Raw genomic sequence first — 24954 nt, 5'->3', positions numbered from 1 at the left:
CCAGATATTCTCAATAAAGTTCATGTCTGGGGGGTTTGGTGGTGGCCAGCGGAAGTGTTTAAACTCAGAATAGGGTTCCTGGAGCCACCACTCTTTAGCAGTTCTGGACGTATGGGGTGTCGCATTGTCCTGCTGAAATTGCCCAAGTCCGTCAGAATGCACAATGGACATAAATGGATACAGGTGATCAGACAGGATGCTTACGTACGTATCACCTGTAAGAGTCGTATCTATACGTATCAGGGGTCACATATCACTCCAACTGCACACGTCCCACACCATTACAGAGCCTCCACCAGCTTCAACAGTCCCCTGCTGACTTGCGGGGTCTACGGATTCAACAGGTTGTCTCCATACCCGTACACGTCCATCCGCTCGATACAATTTGAAACGACACTCGACCGGCTAGGCAACATGTTTCTAGTCATCAAGAGTCATATGTCGGTGTTGACTGGCCTAGGTGAGGCGTAAAGCTTTGTGTCGTGCAGTCATCAAGGGTACAAGAGTGGGCCTTCGGCTCCTAAAGCCCATATCGACGATGTTTCATTGACTGGGTTTGCACGCTGACATTTGTAGATAGCCCAGCATTGAAATCTGCAGCAATGTGCGGAAGGGTTGCACTTCTGTCACGTTGAACGATTCTCTCCAGTCGTCGTTGGTTCCGTTCTTGCAGGATCTTTTTCCGGCCGCAGCGCTGTCGGAGATTTGATGTTTTGCCGGATTCCTGACATTCACGGTACGCTCATGAAATGGTCGTGCAGGAAAATCCCCACTTCTTCGACACCTCGTAGATGCTGTGTCGCATCGCTCGTGCGCCGACTATAACACAACGTTCAAACTCTCTTAAATCTTAGTTCAAATGGCTCTGAGCACCATGGGACTTAACATCTGAGGTCATCGGTTCCCCAGAACTTAGAACTACTGAAACCTAAATAACCTAAGGACATCACACACATCCATGCCCGAGGCAGGATTCGATCCTGCGACCGTAGCAGTCGCGCGGTTCCGGACTGAAGTGCCTAGAACCGCTCGACCACAACGTCCGGCCACTTAAATCTTGATAACCTACCTTTGTACAGCAGTAACCGATCTAAAAACTGCGCCGGAGACTTATTGCGTTACACAGGCGTTGCCCACCACAGCCTGTTTACATATCTCTGTATTTGAATACGCATGCCGACACCAGTTTCTTTTACGCTTCAGTGTTACTTCACTATCCGACCGGCGATCAGTCACTGGAAAGAGTAACGATCTTCTGATTCCAGGTTCAGACTTATTCGAAGAATCCCAAGAGGTCGCTTACAAAAGCGTTGTCCGTCCAATTCTTGATCGAGCTGAGACTGTTACCAAGTTATATTAATGGAGTAGATAGAAAATATTCAAAGAAAAGCTGCATGATTCGTCATGAATTTGAGTAGTCAACATCGCAGTGTCAAAGAAATTATGACCAACCTGCAATAGCATACATTACAATAAGTATGTTATCCATCACATAGACCCTTCAAAAATATCGGGAGCCACGTTCCAAAACGATTCAAGAAGCGTATACATCTCCCGTAACGACCACGATGCTCTAATTAGGTAAATTAGGGCTCATGCAGAAAAATGTTTCTCCTCTTCTTTCTGTCTCATCGCCATGAACAATAGAAATAACTTTTTTCCGAGTAGACACTGATACAGCCGTCAGTCAGTTAGGTCGTTACTGCTTTCACAGTCATATTCACGGTAAATGCTATGATGTGGAATGTGTCAACAGAACCCTTTCAAAAGTGAATAAATGATGTGTGAGATTGTGATTAATATTCCCAGTTGCTTGTGTGGACGTGTGTGAAGCCCACACATAATTCTAACTGCACTCTTTTATAAATGGATAATTTTTATGTAAATGATGTGTTAGCCCAGAAAATTATCTCACGAGACATCAGTGAACGAAAATATGCAAAATACAGAGTGAGTCAAAAAGGGCTTTAAAGATCTGGAATGCTGTATAAATTTATTGAGATAACATTCAGCATCTGTAGATGTAACATTTTGTAGAGAACAACCTCAAGTTTGATTCACATAGTTCAGGAGCTCAGGCATAGTGCACGGTTAAAACATCTGCTTTCACTGGTGCGTAGCGTGCTCGCTGTGCGTTTTGGTTTCATGAAACGAACTTTGCAGCAACTGTTCGGCGTAAATTCCGCACCGAATACCGCAGAAGAACTTTTTTGAGACAGGTTATTTACTGCAACGTGATAAATCACCAGGTCGTCCGCATATGGATGATTTTGTCTAACAGGTACATGGCGACAGGTTATTTCGACAGGTACAGTATTGTCTTAACAATGCAGTACCAATTCTTATGTCACTTCTTTGTTGCTCGTTTCTGTCGGCTTTGTTATTAAGGGGGAACGTTGATGAAAAACACACACTATTTGAAAAATGCACCAAATCCACAGTTTTGGAGATATGGCAACGAAATTTTGTACCACGCTTTACATGAAAGTAACATATTTACACATAACATCCTTTGATTATATATATTCAACTTTTTTGGAATGAAATTTGAAGTTTTATTTTCAAAAAATAATGTATGTTCCTTTTTCTCAGAAAGTATTAAAGAGATTTCTACAAAAATTTCTCTGTTTCATCTCTTCATATGTTGTAAGCTTCTCTCATGAGGTTTTCGAAATAGGTCAAATAGGAGAATTTTCAAAATTTTTTAATTGTAATTCCACAAGTACAATTTTAAATTCATGCAAAATTCCAAGCACTTTGCCCCATATTTCCGCTTCCAATCATAATTTCTAAATTTGCTCTTGAGACAGCGTTTATTAGGTTTACAGAAATGTGTGAACAACATTTCATAATTCTAGCATTCATAGAACCTGAGGAAAAGGTACATAAACTTTAAAAAACAAACTTTTCAGCAAACGCAATTTAAAGTTCAACCTAACTTTTTTCCTTATGTCACTTCTTCAGAAGGCACCACATTTGTACTCTGGGTCGTCTTTCCCTTCAAGGCTTCGCTTCTGTTTTCTTGTTGTCTGTCTTCTTTCCTTTACCAGGTCTTCAACTGACTTTTCAGCTGCAGAGACGCGCTGTTAATCTATTTTTCTCAGGATGTATTGAGTAAAATTTCGTATCTTGAAGCCCATTCTTTCTAATACCTTCAATCTTCCGACGTTCCCATTATTAAATACAATAGCTGCATCATAAGTTGCAATTCTGAGAACTGTAGCAGATGCAAATGTTTTTTTAGGGCATCGTCTCCATATTAGTGAATTTAGACTCGTTTGGATTTTGGGTTTTGTTATGAACACACTTTTTGAGATTTGCGGGATCAGCCAGAAACCTGTAAGTGGGCTTGACAAGATCCAGGATACAATTTGGAAGCCTCTCCTTGTGAATGTAGGGGTTGTTATCCGTCTGAGTTTGGCGTGGCAGGTAGGCCGCATCACACTTTTAATTTTCAGGAATATCGGAAACAGTGGACCTAAGGATGTTTAGGAATGTGGATGCGATTTCAACAGTTAAACTTTGGGAACTTATTGCCCATGAGTTGTACTAACAAATAAAAATAAATAGAAGCTTGACATTTTTGGTCAATTTCATCAACGTGCCCTCTTAAAATAGCACTGATCACTTTTCCCATATTCTACAGTAACGCAATATTTCAAACCAATGGCAATATTACGAATAAAAATTATTCCTTTATTAACAAAGGTTTATTTAAAAAGAAAAATTTTAGCTCTGGTTCTATGGCTAATTGATATTTCGGTGTTTTTACTCGATTATTAGTAAAAAATTTAAAAAAAAAAACACCTGTTATAACCGAGACCAGCAGTTATTCAGAATTAAAATACCGGTATCAGTCTTAAGCGGTCGGTTTTTCCCATTCCTAGTTTACCCACAGCACTTTTCTCGGAAACCATTATTGCTAGTGCGCCGCTGGCAATGGAAGATTAGTGCCACCATCTGTTGAGGGCTCTCACAAACTTCACGGTACCAGATGAGTGAACGTCTCAGCGCGAGGAACATACTTGTAATTTTGTGCAATGTGAGTAAATTTTGTTACTCAACTATCCGAAGCTTCTAAGGAGCATATCATTTAGAAATAATAGAATAGATAAATATCTTTTCGTTTGCAAGAGATTATTCTACTTTACAAGGTACATTTGTATAATTTGATAGCCTGAAAATTACTACTGTAGTTTCGAAATTAATTCAAACATGGCGATGGGACACGTTTACGCAGTGCTTTGGAACACATTCACACATTATTTTGCATTGCCGTCTTAACTGATACCTCAGTCAAAGAAACTTTAAAACAACAGCATTTGGAGACGCATTCTAAGAAAATGGGGCACAGGACGATAAAAAGTAGAAGCTATTTGAGCTAATGAATCTGAAGTAGAAAGAATTAATTCTGAAAGTGCAAGTTTGGTTGGATGACTTGGGGGTGGGGACCAAACAGCGAGGTCGTCGGTACCGTCCTTTTCAAAGCAACCATCCCGGAATTTGCGTGAATCGGTTTAGGGAAATCACGGAAAATCTAAATCAGGTTGGTCGGACGCAGATTTGAATCGTCGTCCTCCCGATTGCGAGTCCAGTGTGCTAACCACTGCACCACCTCGTAACAGCAAGGACTGATAAGGACAAATAATTGCTAAAAATAAGTGTGAGAAAATGTGTGGACGGGCCTAGTTCTGATATCATTAGTGTTCTAGCCAAAGGCAGGTTTTGACAGTGTAATTCTCCATGCTCTCCTGTCTTCTGCCATCCTCTTCAGCTCCGCGCAATTGCCGCTTCCCTTAACGTCGTCTATCGTCTTGTACACTATGTGATCAAAAGTATCCGGACACCCCCAAGAACATACGTTTTTCATATTAGGTGCATTGTGCTGCCACCTACTGCCAGGTACTCCATATCAGCGACCTCAGTAGTCATTATACATCGTGAGAGAGCAGACTGGGGCTCTCCGCGGAACACGCGGACTTCGAACATGGGCAGGTGTTCGGTGTCAATTGTGTCATACGTCTGTACGCGAGATTTACACACTCCTAAACATCCCTAGGTTCACTGTTTCCGATATGATAGTGAAGTGGAAACGTGAAGGGACGTACAGCACAAAAGCGTACAGGCCGGCCTCGTCTGTCCACTGACAGAGACCACCCACTGTTGAAGAGGGTCGTAATGTGTAGTAGGCAGACATCTATCCAGACCATCACATAAGAATTCCAGACTGCATTAGGATCCACTGCAAGTACTACAACAGTTAGGCGGGAGGTAAGAAAACTTGGATTTTATGGTCGAGCGGCTGCATGCCGGTAAATGCCAAATGACGCCTGGCTTGGTGTAAGGGGCGTAAACATTAGACGATTGAACAGTGGAAAAACGTTGTGTGGAGTGACGAATCATGGTACACAATGCGGCGATCGGATGGCAGGATTTGGGTATGGCGAATGCCTGGTGAACGTCATCTGGCAGCATGTGCAGTGCCAACAGTACAATTCGGAGGTGGAGGTGTTATAGTGTGGTCGTGTTTTTCGTGGAGGGAGCTTGCATCCATTTTTGTTTTGCGTGGCACTATCACAGTATAGGAATACATTGATGTTTCAAGCACATGCTTGCTTCCCACTGTTGAAGAGCAATTAGGGGATGGCGATTGCATCTTTCAACGTGATCGAACACGGCCTGTGGCGGAGTGGTTACACGACAATAACGTCCCTGTAATGGACTGGCCTGCTCAGAGTCCTGAGTTGAATCCTATAGAACACCTTTGGGATGTTTTGGAACGCAGACTTCGTGCCAAGCCTCACCGACCGACATCGATACCTCTCCTCAGTGCAGCACTCAGTGGAGAATGGGTTACCATTCCCCAAGAAACCACCCAGCACCTGATTGAACGTATGCCTGCGAGAGTGGAAGCTGTCATCAAGGCTAAGGGTGGACCAACACCATATTGAATTCCAGCTTTACCGATGGAGGGCGCCACGAACTTGTAAGCCATTTTCAGCCAGGTATCCGGACACGTTTGACCACATAGTGTATCTCCTCCTTCCTCTCATCGTACGTGTCAATGAATGCATCATTCAGTTCTTCTTCCTTGCTCTTATAACTTGCAGCAGTCTAGTGGAAAGGATGGAAATTGCCTTTGAATTTCCTGCCTGAAACGGTAGAACCAAACAAAAAGAAATCAAGAATGGGCTGAGTGCTGTAGATATAAGAGATTGGCTCACGACGATTATATCACGTGTAACACGTTATTTTTTGTGTGCATAAGTCGCAACTTGGAGAATGATAATGAATAGGCCTTTAATTACCATTCAGAATATTATGTAGACCGTATTATGCTAACAGGTGGAAGTTCGCCAAAGAATTTGTTTACTGACACTAAAATTGTTGTGTTTCGCCATACTCTGAGGTGACAAAGTCATGTGACAGCTCCTAATATAGTGTCAGCCCTCCTTTTGCATGACGTAGTGCAGCAACTCGACGTGTTATGGACTCAACAAGTAGCTGGCAGTGTCCTCCAGAAATACTGAGGCATGATGCCTCTAAAGCCGTCCGTAATTGGAAAGGTGTTGCCGGCACAGTGTTTTGTGCACAAACTGACTTCTCCATTATGTCCCACAAATGTTCGATGGAATTCATGTCGGACGATCTGGGTAGCGAAATCATTCGCTCGATCTGTCCAGAATGTTCTTTAAACCAGTGGCGAAAAACTGTGGCTTGGTGACATGGCGCATTTTCGTCCATAAAAACTCCATCGTTATTTGGGAACAGGAAGTCCACAAATGGCTGGAAATAGTCCTCAGATAGCCGAAAATAACAATTTCCAGTCAGTACTTGGTTCACTTGGATCACAGGACCCAGTCCATTTCATGTAAACACAGCCCACACCATTATGGAGCCATGATTTGTTGAAAACGTGGATCCATGGCTTCGTGGAGTCTGCGACACGCTTGTATCCAACCATCAGTTCTTACCACCTGAAATCGGGGCTCATCTGACCAAGCTACGGTTTTCCTGCCGTATCGGGTCCAACCAATATGCTCACGAACCCAGGAGAGGCGCAGCAGGTGATGTTGTGCTGTTAGCAAGGACAATCGCGTCTGTTTTATGACACAATAGTCCAATACCGCCATATATCGTCGCACTGTCCAAACGGATAAGTTCGTCGTACGTTCCACATTGATTTCTGCGGCTATTTCACGTAGTGTTACTTGTCTGTTAGCACTGAGAACTCAGCTCAAACGCCGCTGCTCCCGGTCGTTAAGCGAAGATCATCGGACAGTGCATTGTCCATAGTGAAAGGTAACCCCAGAAATTTGGTATTCTCGGCACACTCTTCTCACTATGGATCTCGGAATACTGAATTCCCTAACGATTTCCGAAATGTGATGTCTCATGTGTCTAGCTCCAGCCACCATTCCGCGTTCAAGTCCGTTAATTCCGGTCGTGCGGCCATAATCACGTTGGAAATCTTTTGGCATCAGTCACATGAGTAGTACAAATGACGGCTCCTCCAATGAACGCGATACTACTGCCATCTGTATATGTGCATATCGCTATGCCATGACTTTTGTTACCCCAGTGTATAGTGGTTGCTAAAGCCGATCATGGGAGGTAATACGCGCGCAATGTTGTACGCAGGGTTTTACCGAGTGCAGTACGACGCAGACAACTGGGCTCTGCTGGTGCAGCAGCTCCTGAGCGACCACGAGGTGATCCCGCCCGTCAACCGCGCTCTGCTGCTGGACGATGCGAGGGCGCTGGTGCAGTCCGACCTGCTGCCCCTCGACACGCTTCTCAACCTGACATCCTACCTAGCCCAGGAGCTGGACTACATACCTTGGCTCGAAGCCGAAAGCACGCTCAGCTATCTGTCGTCGATTATAGATGCGGACGAATTCGACGTAAGTATGCTATAAACGTACTGTGTTTCTCATGTGTCGAAAATAGCTATAGTGCCCGGCGTCGCCCAGGATGTTTAATATCTGATACAAAGTGATCCGCCCTGTGCCATGTTGGTACTCATAGCGAATACAAGCCGCATGGGAAACTGCAATCGCTTTGAATCTAAGGCCATATTTAAATCACTGGAATGCAACGGATGAATACGTCTTCACTTGTATGAAAAGATGATTAGTTGTGCCATGTCTTATTACAGTTTGCGATCTATCTCATTGTGTTTTTGGAGAAAAGTTTACGCCACAGTTCTGGAAATCTCGGATTCTGCTCGATCTTATGAGCGGCTCCCGATCTAGTGACTTTTGTTGGTACTGTATCCACGACCTGCCTTTGCGTTTCTATAGCGCTGTGGATTCCAACAGGAAAAATAACTAAGAAACACGGACTAAAATATCTTCTAGGGTATCATATGTAACAAAAGCAATTAATCAATTAATAAGAGTTTGCGATCATGTTTCTGTCAAACTCGCGAGCTTTCGCTCGTCGCGAGATCTAGTGACGTCTGATTGAACTATCTTGAAGACGGGTATTGCCGCTGTAATTTATTCTCGTGGCACGAATTATATGCAGTATACCACGATATATTTCGTTGTTAGTAATTTAATTTTTCATTAATTTCCTTCATTGTTTTATCTGAATGTAGGAATTTGAAGTAAATCGATCAAGAACTTTGAAGTAAATCGGCCAAGTACTTTTCGAGATGTTTGATAACAACGTTTGTACTATATATATGTATATCACTCCTCACACAACTGAGTTTTTAAAAAGTCTGTAGGCTGTAGAGCACCGTACTAGGCTGCTGCCAGCCCGCCCCCTTCGGGGGGAAATCGACATTCAATAAAGGGAAAAAAAAAGACAAACAGCTGACAAGTCGTTCATTTTCTGAAATGTTCATGCCGAGCCTCTGGCCCTCTACAATCTGCCCTCGGTCAAATTCAGACAGATTGCACACATTCCTCACTCTACAGACGTACAGCACGCTCACTGGTATTACATGCACCGTGCGTCTGGAACCGCGAGACCGCTACGGTCGCAGGTTCGAATCCTGCCTCGGGCATGGATGTGTGTGATGTCCTTAGGTTAGTTAGGTTTAAGTAGTTCTAAGTTCTAGGGGACTGATGACCTCAGATGTTAAGTCCCATAGTGCTTAGAGCCATTTGAACCATTTTTGCACCGTGCGTGTGTCTGACTAGCAGCTACTCCTCGCCAGCTGACGCTGCTATCGTCTCGACGGGCTCTTGGCCGATTTGCTTCAAATTTCTGCATTATTCTCCACTACCCATTTAGTTGACATGTGCTATATATATTCCCCAGAGCATAATGGAGCCGCCGCCAGCTAGTCTCCGTCCCGCAGTACAGGGGTCAAAGGAACTGTCCCCTTGGAAGACGACGGATTCACGTCTTCCCACTGGCGTGATGAAGAAGGTATCAGGATTGATCAGGCCGTGCAGCGCTCTGCTACTGCGCCAACGTCCAATGCCGATGGTCACGTGCTCATTTCAGTTGTAGTTTCCGATGTCATGATGTTAACATTGGCTCACGAATAGGTCGTCTGCTGCGGAGGTCCATTGTTAGGAGTGTTCGGTTCACTCTGTGTTCAGCCACACTTGTACTCCTTGAAACATTAAAGTCTGATGTTAGTTTCACCGCAGTTCGCCGCCTGTCCTGTTGACACATGCTCGATGACACGTCTGTCATATCTGTCCTGTTTTACCAGTCTGCCCAGCCTACTTTGTCTGACATCTGTAATATGTCAACTAAATGTGTCATATATACACCAGGTGATCAAAAAGTCAGTATAAATATGAAAACTGAATAAATCACGGAATAATGTAGATAGAGAGGTACAAATTGACACACATGCTTGCAATGACATGGGGTTTTATTAGAACCAAAAAAATACAAAAGTTCAAAAAATGTCCGCCAGATGGCGCTTCATCTGTTCAGAATAGCAATAATTAGCATAACAAAGTAAGCAAAGCAAAGATGATGTTCTTTACAGGAAATGCTCAATATGTCCACCATCATTCCTCAACAATAGTTGTAGTCGACGAATATTGTTGTGACCAGCACTGTAAAGCATGCCCAGAGTTATGGTGAGGCATAGGCGTCGGATGTTGTCTTTCAGCATCCCTAGAGATGTCGGTCGATCACGATACACATTCGACTTCAGGTAACCCCAAAGCCAATAATCGCACGGACTGAGGTCTGGAGATCTGGGAGGCCAAGCAAGACGAAAGTGGCGGCTGAGCGCACGATAATCACCAAACGACGAGCGGGAGAGATCTTTCACACGTCTAGCAATATGGGGTGTTTTTTTTTTTTGTTCTAATAAAACCCCATGTCATTCCAAGCAGGTGTGTCAATTTTTACCTCTCTATCTACATTATTCCGTGGTTTATTAAGTTTTCAAATTTATACTGACTTTTTGATCACCCGGTATATGTGGAACTGTGGTGGAACTAACATCAGACTTCAATGTTTCACGGAGTACAAGTGTGGCTGAACACAGAGTACACCGAACACTCCTAACAATGGATCTCCGCAGCGGACGACCCATGTGTAAGCCAATGTTAACATCATGACATCGGCAACTACAACTGAAATGAGCACGTGACCATCGGCACTGGACGTTGGCGCAGTGGCAGAGCGCTGCACGCCCTGATGAACCCTGATACCTTCTTCATCACGCCAGTGGGAAGGCGCGAATTCGTAGTCTTCCAGAGGAACAGTTCCTTTGACACCTGTACTGCGGGACGGAGACGAGCTGGCGGCGGCTCCATTATGCTCTGGGGAACATTCACGTACGCATCCATGGGTCCAGTGGAGCTCATGCAAGGCATCATGATGGGCCAAGGAGTATTGTACACTCGTTGCAGACCACGTACACCCCTTTCTCAACAAGATATTACGCCATGTCACAAGGCCAAGAATGTGATGGAGTGGTTCAAAGAACACAGTGGCGAGTTCGAGTTGATGTGCTGCCCCACAACTCGCCAGATCGGAAACCGATCGAACACATCCGGTATATGATTGAAAGTGGCGTCAGAGCTCATCACCCCCTCTCCGGAATTTATGGGAATTAAGTGACTTGTGTTTACAGATGTGGTGCCAACTCCCTCCAGTGACCTACCAAATCCTCATTGCTTCCACGCCACAAATGCGTCGCAGCTGTTATCTTTGCCAAAGGTGGATGTACCGGCCATTAGGCACGTGGTCATAATTTTTTGCCTGATCAGTGTATATTACACACATGTATGTTTCAAATCACATTAAGATATCTCATGTAGACAGTTACTTTCTTCTTGTCTTGAAGGTAACGTGAGCAAAATTTCATCAAGTTCGGAATAAAACTGTAGATTTCTGTTGATTGGAATGATTACAGAACATGGACAGAGAGAAAACCGGAGAAAGTCGAAAGCAATGAGAATAGCGAGAAATGTAACAACATAATTGATGATAACGAAACGGACGAAGTTAAGGAATTCTGCTATGTAGAGAGCAAAATAGCTCACGACGGTCGAAGCAAGGCAGATATAAAAAGCAGACTAGCAAGGGCAAAGAGGTATACTTGAAAAAAGAGACAGCATTGGTCGTATATTTTTTACTATCGCAAAATCGATTTTCTGTCACTGAGTGACCATCTTCAGTGCTATATTGTATAACTTAAATTAGGATGCACTGTTGTCACTAAGCTTACGGCAATCACATAGACTGAGGTCAACAGCAAACAGGGTAGGCAGCAAAGAAGTAATAAATTTAAAGGTCATGCATTACGCGGCAATTTTTCGCGTATCTCAGCGTTTAATGACGTCGTATTCCTCAGCTGTGTGGCGCAAATGATATAATTTTGTAGCGACAGTTAGCTGTATATGTGGATACTTTCTGCAGAATGTGTTGCGAATAGAGTTGGTGGCAAAGAAGTCATAAATTTAGTCGTCATACATAGTGTGGCAGTTTTTCAAACGATTCGGTGTTTATGATGCCGTATCTTCTGAAGTAAGTGTCGTACAATGATATAATTTTGCAGGTATATTCAATCGTAAATGTAAATACTGTCTGCCAAGTGTGTCGTGAATACAGTTAGTAGCAAAGAATAAATCAAAACATCATGCCTTATTGCGGCAATTTCACTGCATGAACAGCGACTGTACAGTAAGCGATAAACTTTTTTCTTTTCATCATTTTGCGGGGATTGTCAGTGAGAAAAATTTCCATTAGTGTTTGAAATTATGTGTAACGTCATTAAGAGCTCTCATTCTCAAATACTGGATGAATAAAGTTTAGGTAAGCGCGCTTGGTGGTATACACTTCTCTTTCATCCCCAACGCTTTGATAGGTAGGTGCAGCAAGCAAGTGATGTGTGTGCTAAGTTCGACTGAAATCGGTCCAGTGGTGTAGGAGAAGATATGGAACATATATACACACATACATATATACATTTTTATAACCTGTTGAATCTTATCTGTGACTTTCATCTGCTTAGCTTTGTAATTGCCACACGTATTCTTCATTTCCATTAGTAGCTTGATCATAATCACAGGGTTTAAGCTAGAGTTCAAGGGTATTTACGCCTGCAAGTATGAGAGGACGCTGATGTTTGGGTCACAATCAGAAGAGGGAGCTATTAGGAGGGGGGGAGAGAGGGGGTTAGCCCATTTTAGTCAGAGCAGACAGCACCAGCGGTGGGTGTTAGGACTTGTACCTTCAGCGAAAGAATGCATCAACCCATCCCTCCGAAACTTGTTGGATTGTTTGAGAAGCATTCGAGTAAATGGAAATTGAGCCTGTGAGGCCCTCCATGACTCCCTTACAGCGCTGGTCTGGGACGCCATTGAGCAGATATACACGCCTTAGACCTAACCATGATCGACCTGCATCCACTGTGAGCAGCTCTTAAAGTATCATGAATCAATATGGCTCCCTTTCACATTCGCTTTCTCGCAGAGTCCTTGCGACAACATGTTGTCCCTGTCGTCAGGACGAAAGCGAATACTAAAGGATAGATATCTCTAGTTCAGTTGCTCCTCGGAGCCCACTATCAGGATACTGTACAGTATCTCGTTGTGTTGCCTTGCAAGAGGTTGCTCTTCCTGATGGTAAAATTATCTTTTCGCAGACTTTGGTGCAGGAGCTGGTCGCAAGCGTGACGAACACGTTGGGCTACGTGGCACAGCCTGGTGATTCTCACGTCACGCGCGTCCTTCGCGGCATCGTATCATTGCTCGCCTGCACTGCAAACCAGCCTGCGTGTACCGAGGCAGCCTACAGCCAGTTCCAGCGCTACATGGCCAATCCGAATGACCCAGCCAACTGGTGAGTCTACAGTCTTTATCCACGCAGCGTACAACACCGACGAGTGGCATCAGTACGACTACACGTGACGTGCATCTTCTGCACTGCATTGATCGTGCTGTATGGTACGAGTCTTGGACTGGCGAGGCAGATATACGTTGTTCGCCACTAAAATTGCGAAACCATGGAGGCAGACTACAACAAACAGCAAATTGGCGAGAAGTGTGCTGCATGCTTGGATATGCAGATGATTAACATTTCAGTGCAGCTATACAAAATGGGTTCGAGGAACTGATTAGGAGAAATTACGCTCCTGGTTTTCTCATTCAGAATCCGCGTTTTAACGTTGTTTGTTTATGAGAAGATCGTTTTATGCCTCTTGTAAGAAGAAGAAACGTGTATCAATACATGTCAGAGAAATATGTTTCAAATGGCTCTAAGCACTATGGGACTTAACAACTGAGGTCATCAGTCCCCTAAACTTAGAGAACTACATAAACCTAACTAACCTAAGGAGATCACACGCATGTCAGAAATACATGAAATATATTAAATGTATTTGCAGTTGTGAATATGGACTACCATGAGTTGCAGAATGGAATGGCGACAATGAAAATTTGTGCCAGGCCGGGAATCGAACCTGGATTTCCCGCTTCTCACGAGCTGTCACCTTACCATTTTGCTATTCGAGCATGAGTCACGGCCAGACCCAAACTTCCATATGTCGTCGACCATGTTCCTAAAACCTGTACGCGTACATCCATTATGTATACTCACGTCCAGGCGAGACATTCTACTTAAAAGTGCTCCCCCAGTGTCGACGGATAAATACAATATTGCAACGCCTGTGTTATTCTGACACGCATACGTCTCAGAAAGAACACTGCATCGCAATTCAGAATAATGCAGGCACTGCAATACCGTAAAAGTCAGAAATCGGCTGAGGCCTACCATATCTGCTGTTTATAGTTTCGCTATATTTTTGCTCGCGTTCGTCGAGATCTCAGCAGTTTGAAATCGATGGGTTCAGGATCTGAATAGCGCCTGAGAGGTCAAACATATTGTTCGTTCAGACGACCAGGATCTTACGGCATGTCACATACCTCGAGTCAAGAAATGGGCTTGTTTGCAACAGGACAAGTATCCTCATGGATAGGACTACGACGTCTAGAGCGTCAGCATGACGACCATTAGCGCAGCTGCCACTGACTTGGTGGGAGAGAGATGAGTGCCAACATTAGCGCTAATTGTAAAACGTAAAGTTTCACGACCGGAAAAGTCACAGTTAATAAAATATTCCGGGCTATATCACCGTGGTCGAATGGATTTCACATTATAAACCAACCTTTTGTCCCCGTCTGCGGAGGACAGTTTCGAGGGGAATCATAGCTTCTTTGAGTGTCCGATTCACACCCTGGCTCGCTACTGACTACACTATAATGGAGCACCAACAGCTTGCGGAGTGACTTGTTGACAACTTGTGTCCGTGACTTGATGGTGTCTGTGCCATACTCGAACCCTATGAGCAGGTGCTACCAACTGAAATCGGGACTCATCTGGCCAGCCACGGTTTCCCAGTCGTCTACGGTCTAATCGATATGGCCATGACCCCAGGAAAGGCACTGCAGGCGACATCGTGCTGTTAACAAAGGCACTCTGTCAGTCGTCCATTGCCATAGCCCAAAAACGCCAAATTTCGCAGCACTGTCCTGACGGATACGTTCATCGCACGTCCCGCATTGATGTCTGTGGTTATTTCAAGTGGTGTTGCGTGTCTGTTAGCACTGACAAAAAAAATGGCTCTGAGCACTATGGAACTCAACTGCTGCGGTCATAAGACCCCTAGAACTTAGAACTACTTAAACCTAACTAACCTAAGGACATCACACACATCCATGCCCGAGGCAGGTTTCGAACCTGGGACCGTAGCGGTCGTGCGGTTCCAGACTGTAGCGCCTTTAACCGCTCGGCCACTCCGGCCGGCTCTTAGCACTGACAACTCTACTCAAACGCCGCTGCTCTCGGTCGTTAAGTGAAGGTCGTCGGCCACTGCGTTGTCCATGGTGAGAGGTAATGCTTGAAATGTAGTATTCTCGGGACACTCCTGACGCTGTAGATCGCGGAATACTAAATTCCCTAACGATTTCCGAAACTGAATGTCCCATGAGTCTAGCTCCAAATCCATTCCGCGTTCAGAGTCTGTTAATTCCCTTCGTGCGGCCATAACCACGTCGGAAACCTTCTCACATATATCACCTGAGTGCAAATGACTGCTCCGCCATTGCACTGCCCTTTTATACGTTGTGTACGCGATACTACCTTCATCTGTATATGTGCATATCGCTGTCCGACGATGTTTGTCATCTCAGTGTATGGCGGGCAGTGTGGCTGGTGTGACATCACAAGCTCGTTGGGGGGCCTGTATTTCTCGTGGGTGCCGATTCAAAGTATGTGACGTCACGCCAGTTCGCGGGAGCACGCGTAAACAGAATTTTGCCGCAGTCAGTAGCGAGCCAGGGTATGATTCGGACACGCAAAGAAACTACGATCCCCATTGAAAATGTCATCCGCAGAAAGGAACGAAACGTTGGGGTGTAATATGACATCCATTAGATCACAGTACAATGGCTCAGAATATTTTATTAATAACAATTATTAAATCTAACAGTGGTGCGCCCAACGATATTACCAGATACAGAAATCACACAACGTCGTCTTTATGGACGACTGCCTGTTCTACACACTCCATCACAAGGGACGTATACCAAACTGGAAGCTCTGAAGAAAACAGACGTTGCCAGATTGCATCTGTCATTGCCATATAATTCCAGCAACTGGCGTGATGGTTTTGGATGCCAATGGGTGCGTAACACACAGCCAGTAATTTGGACAGCAGCCTTCACATTTCTTACATTACATCTCTGGCTGTCACCTATTTTTGAGACCTGTGTGACGTTACCATTCAACAAGATACGGCAAGAGCGCATGTTGCCCTTGTTGTCCTGACCTACCTCGATACAGGGGGTGTTCGACTGTTGAAAACTCCTTGTCATGGGTTACCGAGGCTCTGCTACACCACAACTCGTCAGACACTATGACTGATGTCCTCTGAGAGTTGAAGCAGCATCAAATGACATTCCCGTATCTGTCATCCAAGCTCAGTCGACTCGGTGCCCATTTGTATTAGAGACATTGTTGCTGGCACTCACAAATATAATCACGTATTCTTTCCACTATAATGCATATGCAAAATAATTAACATTTCCTAATTTGCCATCCTCCCTGGTGTTGCGGTTTTAAGGGCCAGCAGTGTATGATGGGATTTGCACATTTCATTTGCTGCTGTCAGCGCCGTTATCATTTATTGGTCCATTTTAATGCCTTAGATGTACGTGGACCTGCTGAATAGTATTGCCTCGAATTTTTATGTGAAACCTCTTCAAACTTTTCAAATAAAACAAACTTTATTAACAAGAAGTTAATTCCAGTACCTGCAATATAATACTCATTTGCTTGTAGCTCGATATTTCTGCTCAACAAGCTCGCCTGTTTCGGCTTACATCTTCAAGTACACGTATGGGCTTTGGTAATAATGAATCTTATTTGCAACATACTTATGATCAAGGACGCATTTTCGTAGATTACAGTACTACTTGCGTAGACGATCATATGGCATCCAAAGGGCCGTCGTGAGCTGCTCCTTACGAAATAATATTATTACAATCACGTAGCTGTTATAATACGAAATTCTTCGTGAAAATAATTGTTTGACACCTATTTGACAGTTGGGATCCTTAGATGCTATATGTTTACAGATTTATTTATTTATTTGCCTTTGGATGTCAATCAATGATGGTGTATTTGGTGCATATATTTTATACAGTTAAAATGTCTTTGTATATTTGTTATCTGTGATTTCATATGTTTATCCTTTCTCGTAGTCGAAAATTTCAATAAAATTTTCTAAGTAGAACTTGTGTTTCAGGTAAGTACCGAGTAAGTCGTTGGGAAATGTTTCGCTTGATTGTATATCTTTAGCTCTTCTGTGGACTTGAAAATGACACTGTAAGCCGAAACAGGCAAGCTCTTTGTGCAGAAATATCTAGATACAAACAAATAAATATTACATTGCAGCTAATGGAACTGACTTCTTGTAAACTATATTTCGATTTAGTTCATGCTTCAGACCCAACTGACAAAAAACGTGATTAACATTCTACATCTTTATTCTTCACCTCTATATAGTTATTTCTCCATATAGTCACTATGGTGACAAACACATTTTTCCCAACGAGTGACCAGTTTGTTGATACCGTCACCACAGAATATTTGACTTCGTTGACGTAGCCACAACCTCAACTCTGCTTGTGACGCTTCATCGACATCAAAGTGAAGTCCTCGGAGGTATTCTTTAAATTTTGTAAACATGTGGAAATCGGATGGGTCCAAGTCTGTACTGTGTGCAGAATGACCAATGACAGTGAACACAAGGCGTGGGATTGTTAAAGGTGTCGCAGCGCTCGTGTGTGGTTTGAAATTGTTATGTTGAAGGAGAGGGTGCTCCGTGTGTGGACAAACTCTTTGCATTCGTGCTTTCAGTTTTCTGAGGGTTTCTCACCCACCGACAGAGTTACGTTGGGCACCACAATATTACATGCCCTCTAGCGGCGAGGATTGCTACTTGCATCAGCGAAGCAGGAAAGTTGACCGAGTAATACGAATGAGTTGTAATACCTCAACCGATAGTAAGGACAGAATAAAAACTTCAGAGTCCTTACTTTTCAGGACGCCCCAGTAGTACTGGTCAAATACGGAAGAGACAGAGAAACAGAGAGATAAAACACAGCCAATAACAATTTAAGTTTACAAATTATCATTACAACCAACAAGTAATACACAACACAGTTAATACAGTACAAATTAATAATGATTTGAACTCCAGTCTCTTGTAATTGTTCAATAATTTTTTTACTGAACAAAATCAATGTTCCATTAGGTATGATTTAGCCTTATTTATCAGGGTAGTTTTATTTCACTGTTGTTTCAAATGAATATTCGGGTTATTGAATTATTTGGCTCTTTTATGTGGAACATATTTCTAATACAATACTGTTTTAGACTGAGACATGTGGATATTGCAGGTGCTTTTCGTGTTACGACTGTTGATGATTTATTTTGTCATAGTTCCCCAGCTCTGATTTGAAAACAGCACGGACCCCAAACATACAGGCTGGGCGCACTCATTTTCAGCTGAAATGAAATACAATGTATTTGATATATTCTTCACGGTAGAAACAGTTCTGACAGCTTTACCTGCATTCAAAATATATTTTTTTGTTGGGCATGTGTTTCCCCATAATATTAATACACACCGAAGAAAAAATGGAAATATGCGTCATATGTCAAATCAAAAACAAAACGCATTACCATGCCTAATACAGTCTAAGAAAGTTGTTGGCATTCAAAACAATTTTCAGTCGTTTCTTGTACGATTTCAATGGAATCGTATGCCATTCTTCCTGTAAAATAGTGGCAAGTTCAAATAATGTTGATGGAGGTGGGTAGTCTCCAGAGTAAACCAGAAAGGCCCAATAATATCTAAATATGGTGACTGTGGTGGCCACAGTAGATATGACAGTTCATCCTCGTGCTCACAAAACCAGTCCTAAACGATGCGAACTGTGTTAACAGGGGCCCTGTTGTCTTGGAACACAATGTCACCATTGGGGAACACACGTTGTACCATGGTATGGACTTGATCAGCCAGAATGATTACATAATCCTTGGGTGTAATGCTAACTTGCAGAGTAATCATGGGGCCCATGGAATACAACGACATGGCTGCCCATGTCATCACCGAACCTTTGCCATATTTCATTATTGGGATGTAAACTCGGCCACAGGTTGGAAACAGCGTGCAACAAAACTCATCCCAGCAATTGAACTTTCCACGGCTCCATAGCCCACGCTTCATAATTTCGGCACCACATTTTCCTGTTACAGGCATTTGCGTTACTGATGACCGATTTTGGAATTCCAGCTCCCCCTCCAGTTCCCGGCTTATGGAGCTACCTTCGTGTTGTTTTGGTGCTGGCAGGATTCGCGAGTATATCATTCATTTCTCCAGTGACTTGTGCAACTATGGTCCTCTTATTTTTCTCATAATCCTCTTCAATAACTGTTCGTCACGATCACTTGATATACACTTTCGTCAGCATTGTGACTGAATGGATGATATTTTTCTGCTTTGTAAGTACGTGGTATAAATCTCCAACAAAGTGCCTCATGAAACAACAAACATTTCGGCCACCTTGGTTAGGGAAGCACGCACGATACGAGCACCAACAGTTTGCCCACTTTCGAATTCGTCTAGCTCCGACATAAAGCATTCACAACCAGGGCCGGATCTAGGAGTTTTATGAAGGGGGGCAAGCTTCAATTTGCCTCCCCTTCTTTCACTCCCACTCATAAAAATCAAAAAATTTTCAGAGTAATTTTGGTAACGAGCACCAACAGTTTGCCTGCTTTCGAATTCACCTAGCTCCGACATAAAGCACTCACAACCAGGGCCGGATCTAGGAGTTTTATGAAGGGGGGCAAGCTTCAATTTGCCTCCCCTTCTTTCACTCCCACTAATAAAAATCAAAAATTTTTGAGAGTAATTTGGGAATATATTTCAAAATAAATGTCAGTATCCGACAAACATTAACTTATTTTATTAAATGAACTAAGGTCGAAGAACAAAAATAAACAATTTTAAAATATACAAGAATATACCATAAGTCTCATATAATGATCAATTTAAAACTTCGCTTTCCGAGCTTTTTTGGCTGCAGAAACATTTATGATATCATCATAATTTATGGAAGCAGCTCGTTTGTGCTCTATGTAGGTTATACTGAGATTTGTTAATCTTTGTTGAGCAGTCACGCTCCGCAAATGATTTTTAATTAGTTTCAGCTTGCTGAAACTCCTTTCTCCAGAGGAAACAGAAACTGGTATGGTAACGAATATTTTTAAGGTTGTAGTAATGTTGAGATACCCCTCTACCAGTTTCTTGTTATAAATCAAACTTAATGTGGATGATGCAGTGGCATTTTGCAAGTCTCTCTCTATTAACCAGGGCATGGTGTTTGAAACTTTCAGTTTCACAAATAAATTCTTCTTTGTTTAGATCTTCTGCATAGGCATCAGACAGTTCTACTGCTTTCCCCTTCAAGTCCTCCACTTCCATTTCTTGAATTTGGACACCACACAGAAAACTAAATTTTGCACTAATGTTCTCCAGAGCAGTAAACCAGGTACTCAGCTCCATTACCACTCTGTCAGTTCTTTCTGACAAGGACATCCTGAACAAATCTTCCTGTGAATGTTTGCATATTTCTTCCTCACAAAGCTCATCGGTCATTTTTTTCTTTCTTCTGATCCTTTTTTCTGGGAATACCGTTGATACCTCATTATCTTTTGCTAGAACTTTGGCCCCAGAAATAGCTTCAGAGGTACAAGAGTCTCTGGAAGTTTTCAGAAAGTTCAAAAGGCCTTGAATGTTTTGAACAGCTTTATTAATTGTAAAGTCTTCTCTTTGAAGAAACTACTTAACATGATCTATTTTTTTCAATATTGCATAACAGAAACAAGTTAAGGCAATAAATTTGAGTTTTCTCATATTTTTTGAAATAGACCATGCCTCTGTTTTTGTTTCTGGTGTTGAGAATTTGTTAAGTTTCAATTTCTTCCAGAGCCATTACAACTATATGAAAATGCTTATAAACTGCTTCAACTCCCTCTACTCTTGCAGACACCTAGTCTTGCTTTGGGGTTTTAATGTTACGGGTACATGTTTCTGTAAGATTTCCCATCTTGATGTGGAAAACCATAAAGAACAGATACAAACGGTGGACAGTTCCAAAAAAACGTTTGGATTTCAGCAGATGTATCGCCTGCATGTGCTCCTACTAAGTTTAAAGAGTGAGCAGCACATGGTACGAAATAGGCCAGATTATTCGTAAGTATTCTTGACTGGACCCCCTTCGTACTTTTCAACCATGTTTGTCCCATTCTCATAAGACTGACCTCTGCAGTATTTAATGTTCAACCTATCTTGTATTTTTTTCAGTATTTCTTGACTAAGAGCTTCCCCTGTTTTGTCTGCAACTATAAAAAAGTCAACAAAACTTTCCACAACCTCTGAGTCATTTGCCTTGGCGTAGCGAACTATTCGAGTCATCTGCTCATTGTGGCTGATGTCTGGTGTGCAGTCAGACATCAATGAAAAGTATGTAGCATCTAAAATATCTTTAATTATCTTTTGTTTTATTTTGTCGGCAATCAAGTCAAGGAACTCGTCTTGTATACATTTGGAAAAATAGCTAATCTGCCCTTTCTTGCGGCGTTCAGTATGCAGACAAAGGGGGACACTATAATGTGATATATGATCAATGGTATTTAGAAATTTCCCACTCTGTGGATCACCAAAATCACCAACTTCTTTTGTTTCTCCAAACGGACTTCATTGCTTTGCTAGAAAAGCGACAGCATCAATGATACAGTGCAACACTGCTCACCAGTGGATTTCTCTTTTTTTATCTCATCTTACAGCTCTCTATCAATGCCTCCGCTTCGGAGAGAAGACTCTAGAGCCTTCCAAGAGCAAAAACAAAAGTTATGGTTTGGTGAGTTTTCATGGGCAGGAAATTTTTCACTAAGCTTTTTCCAATTAACAATTCATTCCTCTTTAGCTAAGAATGATTTTGACTCAGAGTCTGAGCTTAAGTGACAAGATAATCTGCAGGGAATACAATATAAAGTGTTTTTGCTCTCACTTTTATCGAGCCTGATTTTTTAACTTTTGTCCCATTTTTTACTGCTATAGAAACCAATCCTTACTTATATTGCGACCTTCTCTATAACTCTTACTGATGTCAGGAACACGTTCGTTTTCAAGCTCTCATTTTTATAATGTTACATTTTTCAGATTCAGAAAACCTCTTCGGTCATGCACCAGGATCGTTAAAATCAAACTGATACTCAGAACACTGTTGAACACTAGCTGATGTTCCAGGAAGTAGTGTTTCACATTCCTTCACAGTGTCATCTATTACCTTTGTACTCGGGCCATTTTTTGGTTTCACCTGCAACCAAAAAATACATAATCCATACTGGAATTGAAAGATTTACTGTCTTTGAGTAATTTGTTTACGTTATTCTCTGCTGTGGTAGTGTTACAGTAACTGTAAGGAATTGATTCCTGAGTCAATCCATATGAAGAGGTCCAATGAGGATTGCTTGACCATTTGCATCCATGACTGGAAGAGCAAAACACGGTAGGAGCAGCGCTAGCTTCCAGGGGATATTCCATAGAATTCTCTAGGACGATGATCCCATTCTGAAGACGCTCAATTCCTAACAAACTCATTACCAACAAGGAGTTACACCCCAGTTTTTCTCCTTTTGGAAGGCGTCATTTGACTAGTTTCGTTACGAATCTGTCCTCAGATGCCACAAGATAATTGACTTCTCTGGTGAGGGCGAGGTTTGCTGCTAAATGATTATGTATTCTGCGAGCGTTTGTGTAGTGTTAGTGAAGTGAGTGCAAGGAGGAGCTTAGTAGCAGTAAGTAGACTGCTTCTAGCAAGTGCTTGGACTAGTAATGTATTCTTTGTTCTATACAATATTGAAAACGCCTATTGTGTACGGATGTAGGGGGAATTTGCCACGGCCCAGAAACATTTGGAAATTGTGTTGGTCAGGTCGACAGGGTTTAGGTAGATGCCTTATGCTGCGATGGCGTGAGGCACCTAAGGCGAAAGATGTGGCACCTTCGGTGCCTCTAGAGCTGCCTTGGAGCCATAATGTCGCAGCACCTTTAGAACTTTCTGACCTGACCTGGTTTATAGATATCTGATAGTGCAATGACGATCAGTTGCAGGATTGCAAATCTCTGATCAGATGGTGAAAGTGGATACTGGCCACAGGGTGATCAACCTAGGCCTTACAAACATGTTTGAGATCTTGCTCATTCCTGAGGGTACATCTTAGTCAGCATGGGGCTCCTTATCTTTCGGGAATGGGACTGACAAGTGGATTTGTTGTTCATTGGAAGTAGTAGACTGGTAACGGAGTTCGCCGGGGTGTCTAATCCATGATGCAAAGGATGCTCTGTCACCAGCTACTAAGGGCACTGGGTGCAGCAGGCTGCAAACCGTTGCTTATGTCAGCAGGATCGACGCCTGCTGTCTGGGTTCAGAAATTTTCCTTGGAAGCTGCAATGTGGCTGACCAAAGTGATGAAGACAGTTAGCCCCACATGCGAGGTGGAATCTGAGTTAACATTTCACTGCACTGTTCCCAGAACCAATCTCGTTTCTTTGATTTGGAACCATGTGAAGGATCTAAGTCAGAGGCTCATACAATACTGTTTTTTTAGGATTTCCAATGAATAATCCTCATAAATTACATGGAAAAGGGCAGAATCGTAACTGGACCCTATTATTCTTCATTGTTGAATCGTCTGAAACTTTCGTTGGCTGAAAAAAGAGCAAGTTGGCACACATAAGTATGTTCTTTCCATCCCACACATCAACGATAACAACGGTGATAATGCATGAATTGGGCTTTTATTTGGTTCCTTACCCACGCTGTTCACCATACTTAGCTCTGAGTGACCTCTTCCTGTTCCCTAGCTTGAAACTTTGACTTGATGGATACAAATTTTCATCAAATGAGAAAGTGACAGTTGCAGTTAATGAGTATTTTGCAGAGCTTGACAGAACCTATTTTTCTGATGGGATGACAAAGCTGGAGGATCGCTAGACTACGTGTATATCCCTTAAAGGAGACTATGTCGAGAAGTAAGGTGAGTTATTACGAAACAAACATTTTTTATTGCTTTTTTACCAGCTTATCAAACCACCTTCGTAGCTGGTGCGTACCACAATTAGTAGCGAAAATTGATACAGGTGAAAGTGTGCGAGGGAAAGGAGGCTGGTAGGGGCGGGGGGGGGGGGGAATAGGAATAGGTGAATGATATAACGATATGTTGCTTGTGTAGAAAAATGTTCCCTTAACGTCCCTGCCTTATAGACAAACAAAAACTAAGCAATGTCAAAATGTACATAACGAGGGTAATGCATGGAACATCCAGCGAATTCTAAAGTAAAATTCTATCAACAGATCTCACAGAAAATCCTAAAAAGTTTTAATCTTACGTTGAGTTGACGATGCATCATGGCCAACTGTCCAATCACATCATGGCCAACTGTCCATTCACTTAGAGACCCTACTGGCAGCGAAACTGAAGATGGCAAGGGTACTACTGAAATAGTAATTTCTGTTTTCTAAAACTGTTTCACTGAGGAACATCGTGCTGTGGTTCTTCCATTGAATTAGACCACACGAACACCAATATTAGAGACGCAGAGATGGTGACAGTGGGATAGAAAATCAACCTAAATCGCTCAACAGGAGAAGGTGACTGGATCTGACGGAACACTTATGTAGAGGATGAGGAAGAATCTGTCCCTCATCTAGCAACAGTTTTATTGTAGGTCACTGGTGGAATAAACGTTGCAAGTGGCTGGAAAAATGTGCAGGTCATTCCTGTTTACAAGAATTGTTGGCGAACAAATGTACACTACTATAGGCTTATACTGCTGACGTTAATTTATTCAGAATTTTGGGATGTGTTTCATGCTCGCCTATT

At 42.7% G+C, this 24954-nt stretch overlaps 1 protein-coding gene across 1 annotated transcript in view; it reads left to right on the top strand.

The window, feature by feature from the left end:
- The window catches only part of LOC126175204 (aminopeptidase N-like), a 223922-nt gene that overhangs the window by 118748 nt on the left and 80220 nt on the right, over positions 1-24954 (top strand). The window contains exons 12-13 of the mRNA XM_049921813.1: positions 7642-7904; positions 13079-13275. Of these exons, the coding sequence (XP_049777770.1) occupies positions 7642-7904; positions 13079-13275 (460 nt within the window). The remainder of the gene's footprint in view (positions 1-7641; positions 7905-13078; positions 13276-24954) is intronic.

This window comes from Schistocerca cancellata, chromosome 3, assembly GCF_023864275.1.
Source record: "Schistocerca cancellata isolate TAMUIC-IGC-003103 chromosome 3, iqSchCanc2.1, whole genome shotgun sequence".
Taxonomy (NCBI): Eukaryota; Metazoa; Arthropoda; class Insecta; order Orthoptera; family Acrididae; genus Schistocerca; species Schistocerca cancellata.
Note: the sequence above shows the minus strand (reverse complement) of the source record. Positions and strands in the feature narration are given on the sequence as shown.